The 22493-nt window shown below is 57.2% G+C and overlaps 5 protein-coding genes across 5 annotated transcripts; 3 read left to right on the top strand and 2 right to left on the bottom strand.

Moving 5' to 3' along the window:
• Positions 1–4091: 4091 nt before the first annotated feature.
• Positions 4092–5646, top strand: CH63R_00372 (Integral membrane protein; the record flags this gene model as incomplete). Its single annotated transcript, XM_018295347.1, has 2 exons — positions 4092–4721; positions 4804–5646. The coding sequence occupies 2 exons, from the start codon at positions 4092–4094 to the stop codon at positions 5644–5646; spliced, it is 1473 nt and encodes a 490-aa protein (XP_018163709.1).
• Positions 5647–5914: 268 nt separating this feature from the next.
• On the top strand, positions 5915–6583 carry CH63R_00371 (Integral membrane protein; the record flags this gene model as incomplete). The annotated part of the gene is made up of 1 exon (XM_018295346.1): positions 5915–6583. One exon carries the CDS (start codon positions 5915–5917, stop codon positions 6581–6583), a length of 669 nt encoding a protein of 222 aa, XP_018163708.1.
• A 2450-nt stretch (positions 6584–9033) lies between these two features.
• CH63R_00370 (ABC-2 type transporter) lies at positions 9034–14395 on the top strand (the record flags this gene model as incomplete). Its single annotated transcript, XM_018295345.1, has 10 exons — positions 9034–9901; positions 10007–10319; positions 10444–10664; positions 10814–11368; positions 11482–11767; positions 11855–12540; positions 12641–13227; positions 13296–13366; positions 13457–13772; positions 13856–14395. The coding sequence occupies 10 exons, from the start codon at positions 9034–9036 to the stop codon at positions 14393–14395; spliced, it is 4443 nt and encodes a 1480-aa protein (XP_018163707.1).
• A 719-nt stretch (positions 14396–15114) lies between these two features.
• On the bottom strand, positions 15115–16589 carry CH63R_00369 (Cation diffusion facilitator 1; the record flags this gene model as incomplete). Its single annotated transcript, XM_018295344.1, has 4 exons — positions 15115–15141; positions 15238–15452; positions 15521–15775; positions 15842–16589. 4 exons carry the CDS (start codon positions 16587–16589, stop codon positions 15115–15117), a joined length of 1245 nt encoding a protein of 414 aa, XP_018163706.1.
• Positions 16590–17557: 968 nt separating this feature from the next.
• CH63R_00368 (fungal protein) lies at positions 17558–19789 on the bottom strand (the record flags this gene model as incomplete). Its single annotated transcript, XM_018295343.1, has 3 exons — positions 17558–18719; positions 18824–19069; positions 19152–19789. The coding sequence occupies 3 exons, from the start codon at positions 19787–19789 to the stop codon at positions 17558–17560; spliced, it is 2046 nt and encodes a 681-aa protein (XP_018163705.1).
• Between the last annotated feature and the right edge of the window lie 2704 nt (positions 19790–22493).

The raw sequence follows: 22493 nt of genomic DNA, 5'->3' as shown, positions 1-22493 counted from the left end.
ATAAAAAAAGACGAAAAGAAGAAGAAAAGGGGGGGAGCTCTCTTGAAAAGAATATAGAAAAGGCTATAAAAACAAAGAAAGTAGCAAATGCATTAGATTCAGTCGAGTATGTAAATCCACTGAGACAACCAGCACTTGCTTTCGTTCACCCAGAAGAGCAAGACGTTGCGCTTTAAAGGGTTGGCTCCAGGTCATTCAACCCTCTCGACAGCAGGGCCCAAGGCTGAACGAGGCTCGGCGTCGACGATGGGTACTCGTCACTTTGGCTTTCCCTCGAAACTGTTCGTTGCCTCGGGCTCCAACCACTGCCATCAAAGTCACACTCACCAGATCAAATTCAGTCGCGGGTATTGCTAATGTGATAATGACTTCGAATTGCTGGGCAAGTAAATGCTTCTTTTGCATATCCCAGACCTTTTGGTTGGTAACAAGTCACACGGACCTACGGGAGGGGAAAATCCGTAGGGCAAACTCATCTGTTTTCTACCTACCGTCAAGAAAACCTGGCTAGACCGTGAGGTGCAACTTGCAAAACCGACAGTCCAGAGAGCGGTACGTACTGCCTTCTGTTCCAGTGCCCGCCCACCAACTTTCGGGGCTACGTTGGCTAGAGTGGCTATATAGGTTTGACGCGTGTCACTGACAAGACAATATCCATCCCCAGGAAGGTGTTACCAGGCAAGATTCCTGAAGGTCTGGAAGACTTTGATGGAGGGCCTCAGGCTTTTGTATCAGAGGTATGTGGTGCGGAGCGAAGTCGTCAGCAAGAAGATTCGGCACGAGTTGTCGATTGAAACCATCTCTGACCCTACTTCTATGCTGTAGCCGAGAAAGGCCTCTTATGTAGATAGATGGGGACCAATTTAATATCTTCCAGCCTTGAGGTGTGTCACTAGGGACTATGGGACCTTCAAGACACGTCGAATTGCGCCTGGCCATGACACCGTCTGTCTAAGCACTTTTTGGTCTAGAACACGATACAAGAGCGGAGCTTACAACAGCAATACTCGTGTTGCCTCGCCTCATACTTATCAGACAGGCACCTCTCACCGCCACCACGATACCCGGAGTTAGATACGGAGTTGAATACGGAGAATACGGATTTGGGCACGGAGTTGGATTTGATGTGTTTTTGGACGCGAGAGCCATTTTGACGGATATCTGGAGAAACAGACTCGCCGGGAAACCGCGCAGCTCCAGCACACTGCATGACGATCTGTCCTCTGATAGTTCCCCGAGACTCCGAACCTCCATAAAGATGGACAAAGGGACTGGAAGACTTGCAAGGGGGCGTCAAGAGGCCTCGAGCTATGCCACCGTTGGGCTGGAATCGGGCTTCAAGTATGCGCAGACAAAGCATCACCGGCCACAATGCCGTGCAAATTTCTGTGAACTACGGAGCAGTCCGCCATCCGCTGATAGCGTGGCGCGGTGCTGTGTGGAGCCGGAAACCTCTAGATGGCGGTCTCGAACGGCAGTGAAGATCACTTACCAGCCATGGCAGATGCCCCCCTGGATGACCTAGTTGTACCAAGTCACGGTGGGGGAGGGGGGGTTATTCGGCAATATCGTACATGTGTGTTGACAACTGAAACTCGATCAAATTTGGAATATGCATGTTGAAGTCTTTTGGTCTCATAACTTGACACGGCCACGTACTCAAGAAGCACCTAGTTGCTATGGCGGCCCCGAAATGAACGCAAATGTTGTCAGAACAAATTTGAACTCACGGAAAAAGTGCCTCCAGAAACTCTTACAAGTCTGTCAGCGTATCGCAACTGTCGTTTGAGTGTCGTGTAGAAGCCCTCTTCATTATTCTGTGAGTTGCTCCGTCACAATCTGTAGCGACTAACCTATACTTGAAAGCCATTTCGACATCCGTACGGAGGAAGAGCCCCGTGCTCCACTAACGGTGGCTGGTCTGTCCCACATGGCGCGTACAAGATTGGATCCAGAATTGCATATGGACATCGACGGCGCGGCGCGAACTCTATTAGAGTGAGATCCTTCGTACAACTTGCGCCATTGCGCTCAATCTCGCCACCGGTTGAAGTCCCCTCTGCCGCTCTGCCGATTGCTTGCATTCTCTCCCCCCCTGCCGACCTCTGCCACTGAAGCTTAGCAACCACTTGGATAAACCACGTATTTCGTAAAGTTGTCCAACTCCATGCCCGATAGTACACCGTAAGTCCACCTTCCGAAACCGAGTAGCCAATCTTTGTGCGTTGAAGACCGTAGTTTCCGAGGGCCCTGTCAAGGGGCATGCTGTCGTACACATTAGTTCCGTAATGGCTCACGCTGAATCGGATACCTCGAGTTGAAGGTGATTCGGTGGACAGCTTTGAAAACTGCGTCTTGCTCCTTTCTTTTCTCTCTGTCTCTGTCTCCTTTTCTCTTTCTCTATCTCCACATTTTGCGACAGGGAATATCCTGCAACAACGTGGCCGGGAAAAAAGAGATTTTCTCCATGATCAAGTAATGGATTTGTTTCTTGCTCTGCCTGATCCATAAATACCTGCCTTGGCTTTAATTAATTTACACAAGAGCCACACAGGCCACGAGGAGCGATCAACCCTGTTGACCATGCGTTCCTCCTCGGTGGTCAAGACGCGCGATCTCGATCATACTATGAACGTTGGTGATGGAATCCAATGACTCGCCATAAGCGCGTGGATATTACAAGCAACAAGTCGTCTTCTGGGCATTTTACTGAACCTCGTGGCACAAGGTGAAGTTGGGGTGCCGAGGCTCGGGGGGTGAAAGCACTCAATGTCGAGATGACGTGAAGATCCCTGCTGTCATCAACACCCGCCCCCCCCCCTATTTCTTCTGTTTCTAGAAGAAGCCCCATCTATTACAAAATACGGTCATCTTTTTCGACGACCTCAGATTTGCAATCATGGAAAATCCCGGTGTCCGGAAGTCCGTTCGCCCCTACACCGCACCTTGCACATATTAACACAACGGAACTATACTCTATTATGTTTCCTCGTTTCAAATCTCGGCTGAATGCTACTGAGAATCCTGAAATTCGTTGTCTCCGTCCCCACTTAGACTCGGAATAGAGTTCTGACAACGGTCGAGTCCACTCATTAAACTCTATCTTCTCACGTGCTGTTTCTCTTCCTCGCTTTCCCCTCTGCAGTGGCGAACGGAGCGGCGCATGGAAGTCAATCTCTATACGGCATGGATCTCCTCTACTCCATGGTGAACACTCATGGATCCCCCCCGGGCCCCTTGCAGCTGAACCTGGCAGATGGGACTGCTGAGCCCCTTGGTGAGGACCACAGGTATATGCCGGGTCTTCACAGCTTCTCTTTTTGGCCCTGTCTCCCCCGAGAAGCTTTTGGTTGGGCCAATTTCGCCCCCGTGTCACATCAAGACGACACAACGAGATGCAGCTGGTATGCAGGCACATTGCCGAAGCCATGAAGTGGATGGCGCGGAGGGCAAAACCGACGAATTGGGCTGGACGGCCGAACGCCGAACGATCCGGGTTCCCTGGCAGTTTTGGACCCCAAGGGCAGGCTGACCGATACTTGTATCGTACAAAGACGAGAAGGGCGAGGTTCTTCGCTCCTTGGCAGGGTCCTCCGTATTGGATGCTTCACGACCCCCTCTCGTCGGCTGGTTTTGAGTTCTGATGGTCGCTCGTCTATAGACGCTTGGCGAAAACTACCATCGTAGCATCGGAGGAGACCTGCCACACTTTGATCGCAACGGACTGGCAGGTCGAAGTTGGCATGGGCTTCCTGGCCTCCCGGACGCCATCCCGCGGGGCCTCGTCGCTGCGCCCGTTGGGCTTCAAGGCTAACGTGATCTTCACCCCCCTCCCCTCACGGACGTTGGACAGGCTATGCCGGACATCATCAGGAGAAGGGTTTTGCCACTCATACAAGCCTATACAAGTAAAGGCAACAGGCCGGCGCCAAAACGTGGCCGGCCGTGAACCAAAATCTTCCTAGTCTCTCTTTTGACTACCTTTCGTGGAGAGGAACATCGGGTTCCTGGCCAGAGGAGTCGGCAGGTACGACGACATCACATCGAGTAATCCCGTGATTAATATTGTGGTTTGGCCACACTCTGCAGCCATGTACAGCCGCAACCACACTCTTTCACCGCTCCCCACCGTCATACGGCACGGTCTCAAAGCCGTCGTCACCCTCTCTTTCCTCTCTCTTGTCACGTCCTTCACGCTTCTCGTCTACCTCATCGGGAGGCTGGCCGTCTGGTACTCGAGGACGAGCCCGAAAGGATCCCAGCCGTCCGCGCGGACTCGCGACATCGTCGGCCTCCCCCGCGAACTCGGCGTCCAGTACAACGAAAACGGAAACGGACAATCTGGACAGAAGTGCCGGCGCGTCCCGAACCAGTTCCTCGTCCTCCTGCTCAACGTTCTCCTGGCGGATACGCTACAGGCCTGCGCCTTCTTCCTCGACGTCGTTTGGCTGGTGGAGGATAGGATCACCGACAGCTCGCCGGCGTGTTGGGCGCAGGGATGGCTGATCTCGACGGGCGACCTGGCCTCGACCGCCTTCATCGCGGCCATCGCCTTCCACACCTACCTCACTCTTGTCAGGGGCGTCAAGATCTCGTGCAAGGTGTTTTACGGCCTCATCTTCTTTTTGTGGTTCTTCGTGATCCTCATGTCCGTCCTCGGCGTGTTCATCACCAACAACGGGGCAGGGGTCGGAGGGTTCTATGTTCGTGACGTGACTTGGGTACGTGCTGATATTCTTCCCGGGTCGACTACCAACAAACACACCAAGCCCGGGCGCGGTATGCTGACTTGCTGTGTGCCAGTGTTGGATCAACCCCGAGTACGACGCCATGCGGCTCTATTTGCATTACGTGTGGATGCTGCTCCTCATTATCACGGGGACTGTATCTTACGTTTTGGTCTTCGTCCACGTCCACCGGGTGGACAAGGCGTTTCGCGACGCAAAGAAGGCCGCGGCGGCGGCAGCGGACGAGGCATCCTACGACGGCGTCCTAAGCCCCACGAGCTTGCCCACGGTCATGACGCACAAGGACTCCAAGACCGAGGTGCACAAGCGCATCCTCTTCCTGCTGTACCCCCTCGTTTTTCTTCTGTGCACCGCGCCCCTCGCCCTGGGCCGTCTCCTGAGCAGCGGCGGCGTCAAGCTGTCGCCGGAGTATCTCATCTTCGCCGGCGCCATGATCACCTCCAACGGGTGGCTTGACGTGCTCATTTTCTCCACCACCCGAAGCGGCATCTTGTTCGACGCGCCCGTCGACGAGGAGAACCTGGGGCTTGACACGTTCAGCTTCACCCCGATGGGCCACCAGTACGGTCACAGGGTATGGATCCAGGGGGGGCTGCCGAAAGAGTCATCCCCGAACCTCGGACGGCAGGGGATCTTCCGGAAGCCCTCGTGCCGCACAAGACACGTCGCCGAGGCCAGCCACGACCGCAGCGAGAGCCAGACGTCGCTGCAAGACCGGGACGTGTCCGGGTTCAAGGGCATCCAGATGGAAACGGTCACGCGGATCTTTGTCGAGGAGGTTGACGCGGACGGCCGGCCGGGTAGCAGAAAGTACCAGCACACTCGCAAACTGGGTTCGATGCCTTCAGAGGAGACCTTTGGCGAGCGTGTTGAGCAGAGCATTGACTCCTACAGATGAAAGGCCAAATGGGAGTTGTCTTTTGGTCTTTCTCAGTCGGTGCAGCTGCGACTTCAGTTACGTGTCTGACCCGGCGTGACTCACACTAGTTACCGCGACAACTTTGTGGCGTAATGGCTGAGGTTATATCTTTGGATAAATAGGCGTCGGGGAGGACTTTCAGTTCTTGATCTTTGTGTGATTCCCCCCCTCCCCACCATCCCCGGATTAAGCGCCATCAGCTTCATTGCATCTCTCGCAAGATCTGTTTTTTTTTTGATCCTTCGCCATGCTTGTCAACGCACCGGGCCCAGACGCCAACAGGAACCGCGCACCGTCCGTCCCTTCCCGTCAGATAAGAGCACATTTCGACGAGAAATCGATCACGGTCTATCAGGCGTACAACACGACAATCGCGACAGCAGCCGCGGAGGCCCAGAAGCTCGACGCGTCGCCGAGCTTCAAGCTCACCCGGATGACGTGGATCAAACCGAGCTGGGCGTGGATGCTCTACCGCGCCGGATATTCGTACAAGGACCCCGGGCAGGCGCGCATCCTGGCGCTCAAGATGACGCACGAGGACTTCGTCGCCCTGCTTCGGAAGGGGGCGCTGGCTCACCACGGAGCCGGGGACATGGATCGCGGGCGTGTGAGGGTCCAATGGGATCCCGAACGAGACGTGCGCCTGGGCAAGCTCCAGCATCGCAGCATACAGATCGGCATACCTGCAGACATCTGTCGGGACTGGGTTGCGAGAGGAATCGTCGGCATCGAAGACGTCACGGCCCGCGCCAGGGAGCTGAAGAGGGTTTTGGAAGAGCAGCCGGACGTGAGCGACGGCGAGCTGATCAGTCTGGGGCTGCTGCCAGTCGAGAGGGAGTATGTTGTGCCGGGGGACGTGGAAGATATTCTTGAGATGAGGGGATCTAGGGGCACGGGTGACGAGGGAGGTCTGTAAGTTGATAATTCTAGCAATGCACTGTTATTCTCTTTGTAATTTGTTCATAAGGATTCCTTGACAGTGACTCTCAGCACCTAGACGAGGTACACATCCCTGACAGAGAGTTACAAATTGATGAGAACTGTGTTCGGCCCGGTCCCAGAAAACGTCGTATACTCGCAGCGCAGTCTAGGGGCAGCATGCCATATCATTTGAATATTGCCACAGGATTCACCATGGCACGTCATGAAGTCAGGCCAATCTTGGCATGATGTATTCTGAGGGGAGACACTGTCAGCCCAATTGCCCGGAGAAAACTAAAGACAAAACGATGGATGCTCTGCGTGGCTGGCGATTAAGGGGTCAAAGTTGAGTGAGTCTCTTTTCCTAGTCCCGACGTATGTCCGATCACGATCAGGGGACCCAGGGGTTCTCCGGCCTGGTCGCCGGGGAAAGTGGGGCCGGGCAATCGGAGTTTAGGAACGGGTAACTCCGCCCCCCTCCGGCACGTCTGAGACAGGAGGGCAAAAGCTGCGGCACAAACCTTCGCACACCTCGTTCGTGGCTGTAGATAAACACACAAGAAACAGAGAGAACTGCTGCGCGGGGTGGTGGTGTACATCGTATTGAGTTGCTGACGCCCCTCAATAGCCCATGTTCCCCCCCGCCGAGAGCATTCGGACATTGGGCGCGCCTGGCAAACCTTGTCCGGTCCGGCGGCCCTATGGTCGATCGATGGCCGGAATGCCTCAGTCTATTGAAACAGAATATTAACTCCGAAGTGGTGCGATGGTTCATTATGTCGAGATACTGTATAGGCCATTCGTGTTTGCACACCAGCTGCGCGGCACTTGCACGCGCGTGCATCTTCTAGACCGGCGCAGCTGGCCTTGTCACGTCGCAGCACGAGCTGTGCAAATCCGCCGTCGGATGCGTTCCCGTGTTAGCCCTCCGCCCCTGCGCCCCTCCCCAAGATACAGCATCACTTCCCGTTTTAGCAAGTGCCGATCTAGTTTGTGGGCCGTGTCAGCCAGGTGCAGCTCTTGGCGGGATCGCGTTGGACTGTTAATTTGGACCGCAGAGGATTCTGGAATTCCAGTCTCTTGTTTCCCGCCGCGACAGTCCAGGCTTTAGCCGGTGGTTGATGGAGGAGGGAGCCCTTGATCGATTGCCCAGTCGGGCGGTGTGGTGTTCCATGTTCTCCAGCCATAAGGTCAAGCGTGGAATCTAACGAGTCCATCACGGTGTGTCGATCACCGGCCACGGCGACAAGGAAGCTTTTGTAGCGTAGACTTACGGGAATGGCATAAGCTAGAGCAAACACCGACACCGACCTGCAGGCAGGCGTGCAAACCCGTGAGTCAGGGAGAACGCCATTGGCCTTAACTCCGTGTCGTGCTTCAGACTTTTTGACGCAAACGCAAAGCTGGAAGCGGGATCGCCACGCACGCTAAGAGGAAGAAGCGGTTGAGAATTTTTGAGAATCTCGCCCAGAACCCCGGTCCCACCCATCCTCCCCCCCCAAAGGAATTTGGATTCCGCTCGCTGCTATGGAGTACTCACACAACTAGCTAGCTAGCCAGCCAGCCAGCCAGGCTAGACACGAGAAGCTTGGCCCCGTCGAGATTAATAATGCCACCTTGTCTGAGATGCGGGATGCACATGCGCGGCCCCCGTTAGCTCCCCCAATGATGTTGGGCATCATGTCATCATCGGCAGCCGGCATGAGACTATACTCTCGAGATAAGGGCTTCCCCTCCGACGGGATCATGTTCGGATCTTTTTTGCGTTGGTCAGACATGTCTGCCACGGAGGGGAGGATGACCTTTCGTCATTTACTAATCCAACCCCCACACGGTCGAAATCGAACAGAGCTTCCCCCCCTTTTTTGTGCAAACACTCTTCAAAAAGAGCCTTTGGGTTCTTGCGTGTGAGTGGCTCTTCTCGGATTACCAAGCCTGCTTGCTCCACGGCGTGTACAGACAGGCAATGCCTACTGGGGGGCCGGGTACACTACCACAGCAGGGTAGAGGTAATGAGAGCAACGTTGACGGCGTGTAAGCCCGAGTGGAGCCAACTCAACTTAGTTCTTGGGTCTTGGGGGTGAGTGTGACTTGACATAAAGATGCAGTGTCCTCGAACATGAGTCTTTTTGCATCTCATCTATGTCCCTTTAGACTTTGTGAGAAGCCAAGGCCCAATTCCCGATTTTCCTCGACGACGCTGCGTCCTGCCGGGATTGTTGAGTTACCTACGCGGCACTCATTTGTCTTTTCTTCCTTTTGAACACACTGTATACCGTCTTGCTCCGGTGTGTATTTTTTCTTCTCTTTTTAACTTCCAAAGGGGGACACCAAACTCGAACCCGACGAAGCTGCCATCCCAACGATACCCTTGTCAATTCCCTTTTGAGACTTTTTGGTGGAGGAGGGGAAAGGGAAAAAGAAAAGAAAAAAAGCAACAGCGCCATGGCCGAAGGAACGAGGCCGGAATCGGACGGGCGCTGGGGCGAGAATGCGGCCGGCGACATCTCAGTCAACGCCGCGCTTGAGGAGTTCCACGACCTGGAGAAGGAACTCAGCACAATTCAGCACCGTCACTCCGCCGCATACCACCAAAAGACGAAACAAACCCAGGGCGATGGCCATGGCGATGGTCACGGCGATGCCGGCGGCGAGAGCGATTCCACCATCGCGCCCAGCCTGTCCGGCGAGAACTCGTTCGACCTCCCCGACTTTCTCCGGAGGGGCATCATGGACATGCGCACGCCGAGCGGGGGCCCGACGAAACGGCTCGGGGTGTCGTTCAAGAACCTGACGGTCAAGGGCGTCGAGTCGTCGACGAAGCAGGTCGTCACGTTCCCCCGGGACCTGGTGAACACGTTCGGGCCGGACCTGTACCATTTCATCGCCGGCATCTTCCCGAAACTCAGGCTCCGCAAGGAGCCCACGGTCGACCTCGTCAGGAACATGACGGGGACGGTGCGGCACGGCGAGATCATGCTGGTGCTGGGCCGGCCGGGCTCCGGGTGCTCGACCTTCCTCAAGGCCATCGCCAACCACCGGGAGGAGTACGCCCAGGTCGACGGCGAGGTGTACTACGGCGTCATCCCGGCCGAGGACCAGCTGCAGCGGTTCCGCGGCGAGGTCGTCTACTGCGAGGAGGACGACCGCCATTTCCCCTCCCTCACGGTCTGGCAGACGCTGTGGTTCGCGCTCAAGACCAAGACCCGCAAGAGGGAGCAATGGACGATCCCGCCCATCCTCGACTCGCTCCTGCAGATGTTTGGCATCGAACACACCAAGAACACACTGGTTGGAGACGAACATACCCGAGGTGAGCCGGCTTCCCCCCCCCCTTTTGCACCCCACCCCGCCGGCAGAGAGTTGTGTAATGTATTGGTCCATGAAAGAAATGGCAGAGCTGACCTGTTTGTCCAAGGTGTCTCCGGAGGCGAACGGAAACGTGTGAGCCTGGCAGAGACGCTGGCCACGCGAGCATCGGTGGTCTGCTGGGACAACTCGACGCGAGGCCTCGATGCCAGCACCGCCCTCAGCTTCGCCAAGTCGCTCCGCGTCTACACCGACGTCAGCGGGCGCACCACCCTCGTCACGCTGTACCAGGCGGGAGAGTCGATATACGAGCTGATGGACAAGGTGCTCGTGATAGACGACGGCCGGATGCTGTTCCAAGGACCGGCCGGCGAGGCCAAGAAGTACTTTGAGGACCTGGGCTACCTGTGCCCTCCGAGGCAGTGAGTGATATCTGCTGATGTGCTTTTCTTCGTCTTTCGTTTTCTTTTCTTTTTGTGTTGGCGGGCGTGGTTTTTATTACAGAAACAGACCGACCTAACGAGAACTCTCTCCCCCCGTGTATAGAACAACGGCCGACTTCCTGACGTCCATCGCCGACAAGAACGCCCGGCACTTCCAGCCCGGCCGGGAGGAGACGGCACCCAAGACGCCCGAAGAGCTCGAGCGGGCTTTCCGCGAAAGCGAGCACTACCGGCGCGTGGCCGAGGACGTCGAGGACTACGAGAGGGGAAGCAGGTCGGCGAACAACGACAAGCACCGTATGTTCGAGGCGACGGTGAAGGATTGTGAGTAGAAGTTTTTCCTCCCATCACCCTCCAATTTACCCCTTTCCCCCCTTTACCCTCCTCTTCTCCCTCCCACCCTGGCCAACTAACCGTACTTTTGCACCGAACCCTAATGCTGATATATCCCCTCTTCTTCCCCCCCAACGCAGCCAAGAGCAAGACGGTCATCGGCGACTCCGTCTACACCGTCTCGTTCGCGAAGCAGGTCGCCGCCTGCACCAAGCGCCAGGCCTGGCTCCTCTGGGGCGACCGGAGCTCCTTCTACACCAAGCTCGTCATCATCGTCGCCAACAGCCTCATCGTCTCGTCGCTCTTCTACGGGGCCGGCCAGGGCACGTCCTCGGCCTTCGCGCGCGGCGGCATCGTCTTCTTCTCCATCGCCTTCATCGGCTGGCTCCAGTTCGCCGAGCTGCTGCCCGCCATCGCCGGGCGCACGACCATCGAGCGCCAGCGCGTCTTCGCCTTCTACCGGCCCTCCGCCGTCGTCATCGCGAGGGTGCTGCTGGACTTCCCCCTGATCCTCGTCATGACCGTGCTCTTCTGCGTCCCCGTCTACTTCCTGGCGCAGTTCGACGTCGACGCCGCCAAGTTTTGGATCTACACGCTCATCGTGTACACGGTGACCTTCTGCCTCACCACCATGTACCGCATGTTCGCGTCGCTGTCCTCGACAGTCGATGACGCCGTACGCTTCGTAGGTGTCGGTAAGTTTTGTGTCCATTCCCGCGCCTGAACTGAATGAAGCGCATGTATCCTCTCTTCGCGCAAGAAAGCGGGTTGCTGACCTTTTGTCTTCTCTTCTTTTTTTGGGATTCAGTTCTGAACATCATGTTCATCTTGACGGGATACGTGATCCCGAAGCCCGCCCTTCTCAACGACTCCATATGGTTCGGCTGGATCTACTTTATCAACCCGGTAGCCTACGGCTTCGAGGCGCTCCAGACCAACGAGTTCTTCGGGCGGCAGATGCAGTGCAGCGAATCTCAGCTGGTGCCGCGGGGACCCGGCTCGGATCCTAACTACCAAGGCTGCTCCCTCCCTGGATCGACGCTCGGCAGCACGACGGTCAGCGGGCCGGATTATCTCGAGGCCTCGTTCCAGTAGTAAGTCCTTCGAACTGTCTTCTCCCCTCCCTTCCCCCCCTTTTGTCTGACCGGGTAATACTAACCCCACTCACTCTCTCCCCTTAGCTCGAGGGCGAACCTGTGGCGCAACTTTGGCATCATCATCGCCTTCACCGTCTTCTACCTGGGCGTCACCGTCCTAGCCGTGGAGACGGTCAAGTTCAAGGGCACGGGGGCCCAGTCCCTGATATTCGCCAAGGGCAGGGCGGCCAAGGCGGACGAGGAACAGCGCGAGAAGGACGGCGCGCGCGCGGCCGAGGAGGCCTTCGAGCCCATCGGCGACGGCCAGAGCGTCTTCACGTTCAAGGACATCAACTACACGGTCCCTTACGGCGACGGCGAGCGGCGGCTGCTCGACGGCGTCTGCGGCTTCGCCAAGCCCGGCAAGATGATCGCTCTCATGGGCAGCTCCGGCGCCGGCAAGACGACGCTGCTCAACACCATCGCCCAGCGGCAGAAGGTCGGCGTCGTGTCCGGCGAGATGCTGGTCAACGGCGCCGCCCTGGGCCCGGAGTTCCAGCGCGGCACCGGCTTCTGCGAGCAGCGGGACATCCACGAGGGCACCGCGACCATCCGGGAGGCGCTCGAGTTCTCGGCCCTGCTGCGGCAGGAGAGGGCGGTCCCGCGCGCCGACAAGATCGCCTACGTCGACCGCATCGTCCACCTGCTCGAGCTGGGCGACCTCCAGCATGCCATCATCTCCTCGCTGACCGTCGAGCAGAGGAAGCGAGTCACCATCGGGGTGGAACTCGGTAAGTCTCTAACCTAACCCAGCTCCTCTCTCTCCCTCTCTACTACCCTGATGCCATCATGCGTTCGTCGATGACTAACAACACCGCGCCGCCGGCCCAGCCGCCAAGCCGAGTCTTCTCCTCTTCCTGGACGAGCCGACGAGCGGCCTCGACAGCCAGTCCGCCTTCTCCATCGTCCGGTTCCTCCGCAAGCTGTGCGACGCCGGCCAGGCCATCATCTGCACCATCCACCAGCCCTCGTCCGACCTCATCGAGCAGTTCGACATGATCCTCGCCCTCAACCGCGGCGGCAGGACCTTCTACTTCGGGCCCGTCGGCCCCAACGGCTCCGTCGTCGTCGACTACTTCGCCCGGAGGGGTTTCCCCTGCCCGCCGAGCCGCAACGTGGCCGAGTTCATCCTCGAGACGGCATCGACGCCGTCCGTGAGGGACGGGGAGCGCGTCGACTGGAACGACGAGTGGCGCAGGTCCGACGAGCACGGGGCCATCGTCGCCGAGATCGACCGCATCACGGCCGAGAGGCGGCCGCCCGCCGCCACCGACGCCGCGCAGACCGAGTTCGCCGCGTCCACGGCGTACCAGTGTCTGATGCTTACCAAGCGCATGTTCGTCCAGCACTGGAGGGAGCCGCAGTACCTGTACAGCAGGGTCTTTGTCCACACCATCATGGGCATCTTTAACGGATTCGTGAGTGTCGCCGCTTCCTGAGCCCCTGCAAAGGGGAACACTGAAAGCTGACTACTCGGGCCCCGTAGACGTTCTGGATGCTCGGCAACGACATTGCAAGCATGCAGAACCGCATGTTCAGCGCCATCATCCTCATCTTGTAAGTGTGGCTGGCCGGCCGGAGTCATTAGGCTTCTGTTTCGTTCGCGAGACTCTTCCACTTCCTCGGCTGACACGCGTCCGTCAACAGTTTCATCCCGCCCACCGTGGTCAACTCGGTCGTGCTCAAGTTCTTCCAGAACCGGGAGCTCTGGGAAGACCGCGAGCTGCCGAGCCGCACGTACGGATGGGTCGCCTTCTGCACCGCCAACGTGGTCTGCGAGATCCCCATGGCCGTCGTGTCGGCCACCATCTACTGGCTCCTGTGGTACTTTCCCGTGGGCTACCCGGCGACCGCCTCCGTCTCGGGCTACACCTACCTGATGGTGCTCGTCTGGTCCTTTTTCCAGTCGAGCTGGGGCCAGTGGATCTCGGCCTTTGGCCCGTCGTACTCGACCATATCCAACGTAAGTAACACCCTTTGGCGTGCTTTGACAACAACGCGTAAAGCCTCCCCTCCGACTGACACAACATCACCGGCCCCAAACAGATCCTCCCCTTCTTCTTCGTCATGGTCGCCATCTTCAACGGCATCCTCGTGCCGTACGACTCGATGCCAGTGTTCTGGTCGCAGTGGATGTACTTCATCAACCCGACGACCTGGTTCGCGCGCGGCGTCCTCTCGGCGGTCCTCCCGCCCGCCGCGGTGCAGTGCGCCGCCGCCGAGTTCGCACGCTTCGACCCGCCGCCCGGTTCGACCTGCGGCCAGTACGCCGGCCGCTTCGTGGACGAGGTGGCCGCGACGGGCTACCTCGAGGACCCGAACGCGACGTCCAACTGTGGCTACTGCCCGTACAACGACGGCGGCGAGTACATGCGCACGCTCAACGTGTACGCCACCGACAAGTGGCCCTCGTTCGGCATCCTGGTGGCCTTTGCCATCGCCAACTGGGCCCTGGTGTACTTTTTCATTTATACCGTCCGCATCAGGGGGTGGACGTTTGGCATTTCCTCGGTCCGGAAGCAGGGTGCCAGGGTGCTGGGCCGGTTCCGGGGGCAGGGCAAACAGGCCGAGAGCGAAGACGTGTAAAGCACTGCAAGACTGTGTTTGTCTGCCGTATAGGCAGGAAAGTAGAAGGTGTCAATAGATTCCCTCTCGCCGCTTGCTGGGAGAAAAGGATTAGTACGAGTAGATATAGAAGGAGGAAATACCCACCCAATCAAGAGGTCACTTGCAAAGACGTGAAGCATTCTTCTGGGAATTTCCTCCAGTCCCGAGTGACAGATGAAAGGCTAGATTTGAGTTTAACCGCCGCTCAACAGACCTTTGCGCATGACCTGCTGCACGTCGAGTTGTCTGGGAAGCCCTCTTGGTTCCGTGGTGTCTTTGAAAATGATATTCGGGACGAATACGAGTCTGGTGAGACGACTTCCTTAGCAGTACACCTTCAAACTTGGTAACGTCAAGTCGATCGACGAGTGTATCGTCCGCTGTCATCCTAGGCCTGCTCAAGGGACGCATTACGTCTACCCTTGTTTTAAGAAGAGGAGAGCAAAAAGTTGTTTCTCATATCAGATAGCCCTGTCGGCCTAAGGTCTTATTGAACTCGGCTTTGAATTTGTTTGGCTTTTAGCCATTCGGAGGTAAACCGTGAGTTTAACGCTGTGTAAGTGTTGCATTATGAAATAGAACTTAGGAATCCTAAAATATCTGGTATTTACTTCCAATCCTTCGTCGCGTCATCATTACGAAAGAAACATGGAGAATTGTTGGGTATTCGGGACTTGTTCATGAACTTGCTACCTGAGCTACAAGTTTTTCTTCAAATCATGCTCCTGGATTTTGGTCACAGTGTCAGTCAACCTGAAGTATGTAGTATGAAAGAAAGACCATGTTATCGGCCACGGATTGCAAACCGAAAGTAGACTTACGGGCTTGTGGCTTGTCTCGTAATCGACGTGAACGAATGCCCTCTCGACGCCAGGCAGCTTCTCAATCTTGATCTGCAGCGCCTCGGCCACATCGTGGGCAATCTCCAGTCGTTCGTGGCGGTCCATGACAATGTCAATCTCGACGATGTACCGAGGACCGCTGTGATAGGCCCGAACGGTGTCGATTTGCTTCACGTCGGGAGAATGGGTCATGGCTACACGCACAATCAGTTCCGGCCAGGAACTTTTGGACCAGGTAAAAAAAAAAAAAAAAAAGGCTCACCGATGTAAGTGATGAGCTGCAAGAACTCGGGCTCGGCGGAGACGCCAATCAGCAGCTGGAACTCCTCATAAGCAGTCCTCAGCCAGAGACCAGCGATGAGAAATGACAGGATGATGGCGCCCATCGGGTCGATCCACCACCTGATCTTGCTTCCAGCCGAGAAGGTAAAGATACCAAAGCCGTTGATGAAGAGATCGTTTCGATGGTCGCGCCACAGGATCTCAACCTGCGAGTAAATGTGCTTGATCGACCAGCCTGCGCTGGCGTCAGTACACAGGCCTTCAACAGCGGTGCATCACATTCACGAAGAGCGGAACTCACAGTACAGCCAAAGACAGAACTTGGTGCCGAAAGCGATGGCAACAGCAATCACGGACGCGAAATGGAACTCATTCGTCTCACTGTCGGACCCGGCCGCTAGGTCCCTGGCAGACATGACGATCAACACCAACGAGACAGAAAACATGACAAAGGAGAAGACGATGTTGCCGGCGGTGGAGATGCGGGCTCTACCCGAGGGGTAGCGGCGGGTGTCGACCTTCTTGACGGCGCGGTGGGAGAGCATGAGCATGATGCCGGACACGGGGTCGAAGACGGAGTCGGCCATGGTGGTGAAGAGCGACAGGGAGCCCGAAGCGGAGGCGGCGTAGAGCTGCAGAGCGGCGAGAATGACGTTTGCGGCCAGGCTGCCCTTGACGGCGATCTGGTACTTGAGGTTGTTGTCGCCCTGCGTCTCCTTGGCCTCGCGCTCGTGGTCGTCGACGCTCTTGAGCAGGGAGCGGATCTTGTCATTCTGCGAGCGGTAGAAGTCCTGCAGCCTGGCCTCCTTGGCACCGCCGCGGGTGAAGCTGTGGTGGATGCGCTTGCGGGCCGAGTTGGACTGGGGCCTCGAGGTCAGCAGACCGATGTCCGCGTCTGACTTGATGTGCGTGCCCAGGTTGTAGGGATCGTTGATCTCGGAGTAGAAGGAGCGGGATTCCGGGTCGGGCGCCTCGGGGAGGGGAGACGAGTCCGGCACTGGCACCGGCGCCGTGCTCGACGCGCGGTTTGTGGTTGTTGTGGTGGACATTGCGTTGGGATTAGAGGTGAATCATGGGGAGGTAAAATAGTATGTTGTGTTGAGCTGGAGATGAATGACCAGGCGGGATGAGAATATCAAGTGCAAGTAAGTAAGTGCGCTTGTTCACCGATCTGACGGTGATGGAAAGTTAAGACGAGCAAGGCCAAGGAAAGGGAAACTCCAGTCGGGGACAAGGACGGGTGGCGCGGCTAAAGCTGCGTTTTATCGAAAAGAGGAGGCGCGGTGGGTCCAGGAAACTGGGGAAAACAAGCGAGCAAATGACGGGATGGAAGGATGATCCGGCCGCTAACTGGCCAGTCAGTACGTACCTAACCGCCACCCCACCACGTGCCCCATCCCTCGACCCTAACGGGCAGGAGGCAGAAACAAGCTCCAGCGGCATTGCTCCAGTGGAGCAGCGAAGAAAGAAATGATGACAAACATGGCAATTTTGTCTGCTGTCAGCCTGTCACACCCCCCAAGGACCCCTAGGGGTTTTTACCGGGATAAGCTTCCCTAAGAGCTCTGGACGGGATAGGTACCAATCAACCCTTGTTCGTGTCCGCCCCAAGAGCGCCAAATCCCCCCCCACACCTCAAAACTCACAGAGTCGTGGAGTGCTTGAGTCGGTTGATCTTGGCATTTGTTTGTTTTTTGCATATTGTGAATTGTTTGATTGAAGCTGGAGCAAGTATCCAGCCTGCCGTCCATGTCTCATATCCGCAATCCAAATCCCGCAGACGCCGGGCCAGTCCTGTTGAGCGAAGAACCGTTTCCTCATGCATTCGTGTGCAGTCATGCCGATATACACCACCCCTCCTCCCCCTCCCCCTCCCCTGTTGATCCTTGACTCCAAAAAGAAAGAGAAATAAAACACACAAAGGAAAGAAGAGAGAAAAAGAAAAAACCGCGCAAGATCCTCACAGAGGTGAACCACGCACCCCCACCCCCACCCCCCTCTCTGAACCCGTTTTGAATCAAAATGGGGCACCCTCCTCGTAGGTAGACCCGTTGACTCGCGGGCCGTTGGCTCTCGACGAGATGGCGAGTTGCCGCTTGAACATGGGCGCCAGCGCTCTGATGACGGGCTCTACGTCCGGTGCCTCCGGCAGGGACGAGATGCTCATCTTGCGGACCGCGGCCACGACCTGGCTCGTGTCGCTCGAACCGGACGCCCGCTTGCCCTGCAGCGGTGCCGCCGACTTGACGTCCTTCCCCTGACGAACGGGCCCTGCCGGTCTCGCGGGCGTGATGAGGGTCTCGTCCATCAGGGACTGCCACCGGACGAGGTAGACTCCCGGGCCGGCCATGCTCGCCGAGCCGCCCTCGAGGATGGCCTGCATGCGGGCGAGCGAGAGCTCGTCCAGCTCGCGCAGGTAGGCGGCGTGGGCGTCGATGATGGGCACGAGCGCCACCCTGGTCTTTTCGGGGACCTGGCCGAAGAGGCCGCCCAGCCGGTCCTCGATGCTCTCGCCGCCCTTGGCGGTCTTGTGGAACGCCACGAGGGCGTCCTTGGCCCACGCCCGGAACTGGTCCATGACCTCCGGGCAGTTCTTGCTGACGGCGTGCAGCCACTTGTAGAGCAGCTGCTTGTTGTTCTTGCACAGCTGGACAAAGTCCTCGACGGTCGGCATGGACTCGGCGTCGTCCTTGGACCTGCCGCCCTTCTTCGGCTTGCTCGTGGCGATGAGCTGGTCGATGAACGTCTGGGCGTCCCGGAGGTGGTCCGATAGGTCGACCTTGTTGTGGACGGCGCGGATGATGGGGTCGAACCCGGCGACGGCCTCGCGCACAGCCTGTGTGAGCAGGTCGGGGCTCTGCTTGCAGAGGATGCTGATGATCTCTTCCCGGTCCCGCATGCCGAGGAGGGCCGCGTAGAATTCCAGGCACATTGCATGTTCGTCCTCGCTCATGTCCGACAGCAGGACCGGGTTGGCCGTCTCGAGCATGACGGCGATGATGGACCTGTCTTGGCTCTGGCTCTTGGCCCTGATTGCTTCGCGGTCGCCGTGGGATGACTCGGTGTGCGCGCGGATGGCGTCGAGGGCTCCCTTGCTCGGCCGGTTCTTGGCTTTGGATATCCTGTCGACGGTCTTTTTGAACTCGGCGCAGTCCCAGCCGAGAATGACGGAAATGATTCTGTTGTGGTCGTCAGCTGCTGGGCCATCTGTGGGCCACACAAGTAGGCAGATGCGAAGAGAGAAAGAACAGGAGAGATAGAGCAAGAGAGGTAGACTGCCTACCTCTGCATAAGGTTCATTCCGTCGGCGGCATCCTTTGTGATTCCGAACCAGTTGGACACGGAGCCGACGCTGAGCTTGGCGAGGAAGATCTTCATCATGCCGGCAATCATGGTCGCGGCGTTGCCGACCTTGAGGGTCTGGCGGACCATATTGTAGGGCACCATCTTGTGGACCTGCTCCATGAGCTTGACGAGGTATTGCCCCTCGGGGGAGATGACCAGGACTTGGTGGGCAAGACTCGCCAAGCTGGGCGGCGGCGGCGTGCGGTGTTAGCCTCGGTTTCTCCTCCTACATGAGGCGCCATCGCGGGGCAGATGTATCGACTTACTGGAGGATGATGTACTCGTTGGCGGCGCGCGTCATGGGCGAATGCGACTCAAAGTCGTCCGTCTGGGCCAGGTGGTCGAGCAGGTCGTCGCAGAGGTCGCCGTAGACGAGGTCGTGCATGGCGTCGTCCCAGGCCTGGGCCAGGTCCCTCGCGCTCTCGAGGTTGTAGGTCGCCGGGCGCGTCGCCGGGTCGCTGTAGGGGGCGCCGCCGATCATGCCGCGGGCGACGGTCTCGATGACGGTGGAGGAGGCGGTGGCCAGGGTCTTTCTAATACCCAGGGCGCCTTTGTCGTAGCTCTCAGACAGGTCGGCCTCGGCGAAGTTTCGCAGGATGCCCTGGACCTGGACGTTCCAGAACTCGGGCGCCAGCGTGGAGACGCCCGGCAGCTTCAGGACGAACCTGGTGAAGAGGGATTGCAGCAGGGGCGCCGAGGACTCGGGGGCGTAGGTGACCCCATTGCTGGCACCGGCACGGGAGGAGGTCTGGGGTTGGGTCTGGGCGAAGGGGTAGCCATAGTTGGAGACGGTCTCTGGCTTCTTGAAATCTTCTATTTCGTGGTATGTCTCGAAATGGGTGAGGATGTTGAAGAGCGCCTTGGTCTGTTCAGCATCGAGTGCTGGCGTCTGTGGGCTGGCCATGGCTGTTTAAGCGTGTGTGTCGCCTCTAGCCATCAATCACCAAAAGGGGGGATGAGTGTTCGCAGTCTTGGCAGCGAAGCCAAGAGGATCGGTTGTCCGTTGGTCAAGTCGGATGTGATTCAGTAGTTGACGTTACCATTCCTTGGTGAGGTGGCGCTGGTTACAATGGTGGTGGATGTTTTTGTGAAAGGCGTCAAGGAAGGTAAGTATGAGAAGATGTGAAGTTTAGGTGAGGCTAAGGAAAGGAATCTGTATGGAAAAAAGACTGCTGTGCTGTGCTGTGCTGTGAACCTCTACAAACTAGCCGGCGGTGTCCGGCAAAACTGGGGGCTAATTGATAATAAGTGACGTCACGGTAGAGGCTCTTGTTGACATATGTATTGTGTTCCCTTTACAGAGACCAGAATAAAGAAAATCAATAAGTCAAGTAAGTGTATTCAAATCCAGTCAAAAGTCAAAAGGTCTAAGAAATGTTGGCTTTTAGGGGGTTCTGACAGGGAAAAGTTGGCCACTTAATAGTACTCCCACTAGACAGCGACAGTGAGTGACACGCAGTGACAAACCAAAAATAGAGAAAAGGGTCGGGCTTTAACAAGTCCCTTGGAGAAGAAAGAAGAAGAAAAAAAAGAAATAAAGTCCCCAGAGAAACCACGGACGGCTGTTTCCGCGCCCACCTGTGTCAGTGTTCCCGGCTTGTCCTTGTCCCTTGTCAGCACTCTGTCTAGGCGAACCCCTTTGACGGCATTCGTCTGTCTGTCTGCAACAGTGCTTCTCTTCTAACCCTTGTAACAATCTGCAGCAGTTGCACATCCGTCTGCATCCAATAAGCCTCTCGGCATGTGCACTTTTCCCTTGGCTCCCGAGGCATGCCTCTCTGCTCCCTTCATGCTTCTCCTCCCAAGCTCTGTCTCTTCCTCAACTTAATTGGGCACCCCATCGCATCTCGATCCCGAAACTTTGGCTCGCTGCTTGCATTGGCTTTGTGCTGTGGCTGAGTAAACTACTTAATGCCACTATGCTGCTTACAACTTAGGACCACCCAATTGATGGATGATATCGACAACTCCAGAGGCAACTTGGATTGTCGATTATCTCACAAAGTGTTGCTGTATAATCTTCCCACTAGGTGGCATCTAGAACGAACGACCTGGCTTCATAATCCAGGTTCCCTGGCACTCATCCGGGAAGCAGAGGCGAGACCAAACCCTCCCCGCCAAACGGGAACCCGAACAGCTGTTCTTTCTCGGCAGGTAATGCGACACTCGAGACCCCCCAACCAACATGGAAGCAAAGCATCATAGTTTCGAGCCTGACACGGCCCCCCAAGTCAAGTGTCACCCCCACCACCATCCCCCCCTCCAGGAACGAGTCCGAGGGCCCGGGTGCCCGGGTCTAGGTCCGAGGAAGCCATGCATGTGGCACGCCACATGTCAATCTTTCCATCTCCAAAATCTTTTAGGCTGGTTTTGTGGTACGAATAAGCGTCTGGTCCGTCATGCAGGCATATGGCACGGACGTTGTCGACTCGTCACTCTTCCTCATAATCCGAATGCGCCCTTTCCGAGTCCCGAGTCCGCTTTGGTCGATCGAGTGATTTGACAAACTGGCTGACAGGTTGGACTGCAGCACGTCTCAGCTCTGCCGCCTCGGTCAGTTGAATTTGTATCTTTTTGGGGGAGGGGGGAGCACACGACAACACGAGCCGAGCCGGCAGGAATCCGGTTGATGGGTCGAGGAACCATGAGATTGAGCTGAGCTGATGACATGAGAGCCGGATCGTGTCAAATGCCAATGCCTCGTCCACCGTTGCTCTGCAAATGGCCCGGGGTGTTCGGGAGGCAAGTCGCTTACGACGGGTTCTCTGCACGGCCGTGGCAACGAAACGCGTGGACCGTGGCTGCATTACACGCATTTGCGATGTCTTTGCCTCTATTATGCATCAAATCTCATCTTCGTGAGAACCAAGACCTGCAAGACCTACCTGCCCGTCCACACCTCAGCGAGCTTATCGGGTTGGCCCGACGCCACTCATGTGAAGACGAGGGCGGGCTGATTCAACGCAGCAACATCCTAGGTAATTAGAGGCTCAATAGTCCAAGATGTGACTCCCAACCGGACGTCATCGCAGCATCCTAGTCTCCCAACCCCCGGACCAGGCGGAGGGAGCCGTCATCGGCTCCCCCCCCCCCGCGGGGTTCCCTGGATCCCACCATTCCCTTTCACCCGGGTCGAAACCCTCGTCGGTGGACAGTGGAGCCGTCGGCCGAGAGACTGACAGAGTTTGGATTTCGGTTCCTTTTCGCCCGAGACACCAGCATCCACATCGCCGTCCACGAATGAGGAGCCCTTGGCCCTTCACGACTCCATGCTTTTCCCTTCCAGAGCGCTCACGCGTAAAATTGAACAGCGGGCAACCAGCACTCATCCAGCTTAGCGGTCCCGCCGTCGAGGGCCCCCCGTCTCTCTCATGACCCCTGGATCATGCGGGGAAATGCCAGGTTCGAGGCCGTCACGGACTCACGGCATAGAGAGATGCGGGGAGAACGGTTGATGGCAACCCCAGATAACCCCAGTTGCCGAGATCCGCTGTCAACGACACCGCCGGCCTGGGAAACGATAAAGAGTGGATGGAACGCCGTGCTGGGCTCTTGAGGGGAGAAGAGTTTCCTCGGTTCCCCCCAGCTGTTCTCCTCCGTCTCTAGTG

Source organism: Colletotrichum higginsianum, chromosome 1 (genome assembly GCF_001672515.1).
Source record: "Colletotrichum higginsianum IMI 349063 chromosome 1, whole genome shotgun sequence".
Taxonomy (NCBI): Eukaryota; Fungi; Ascomycota; class Sordariomycetes; order Glomerellales; family Glomerellaceae; genus Colletotrichum; species Colletotrichum higginsianum.
Note: the sequence above shows the minus strand (reverse complement) of the source record. Positions and strands in the feature narration are given on the sequence as shown.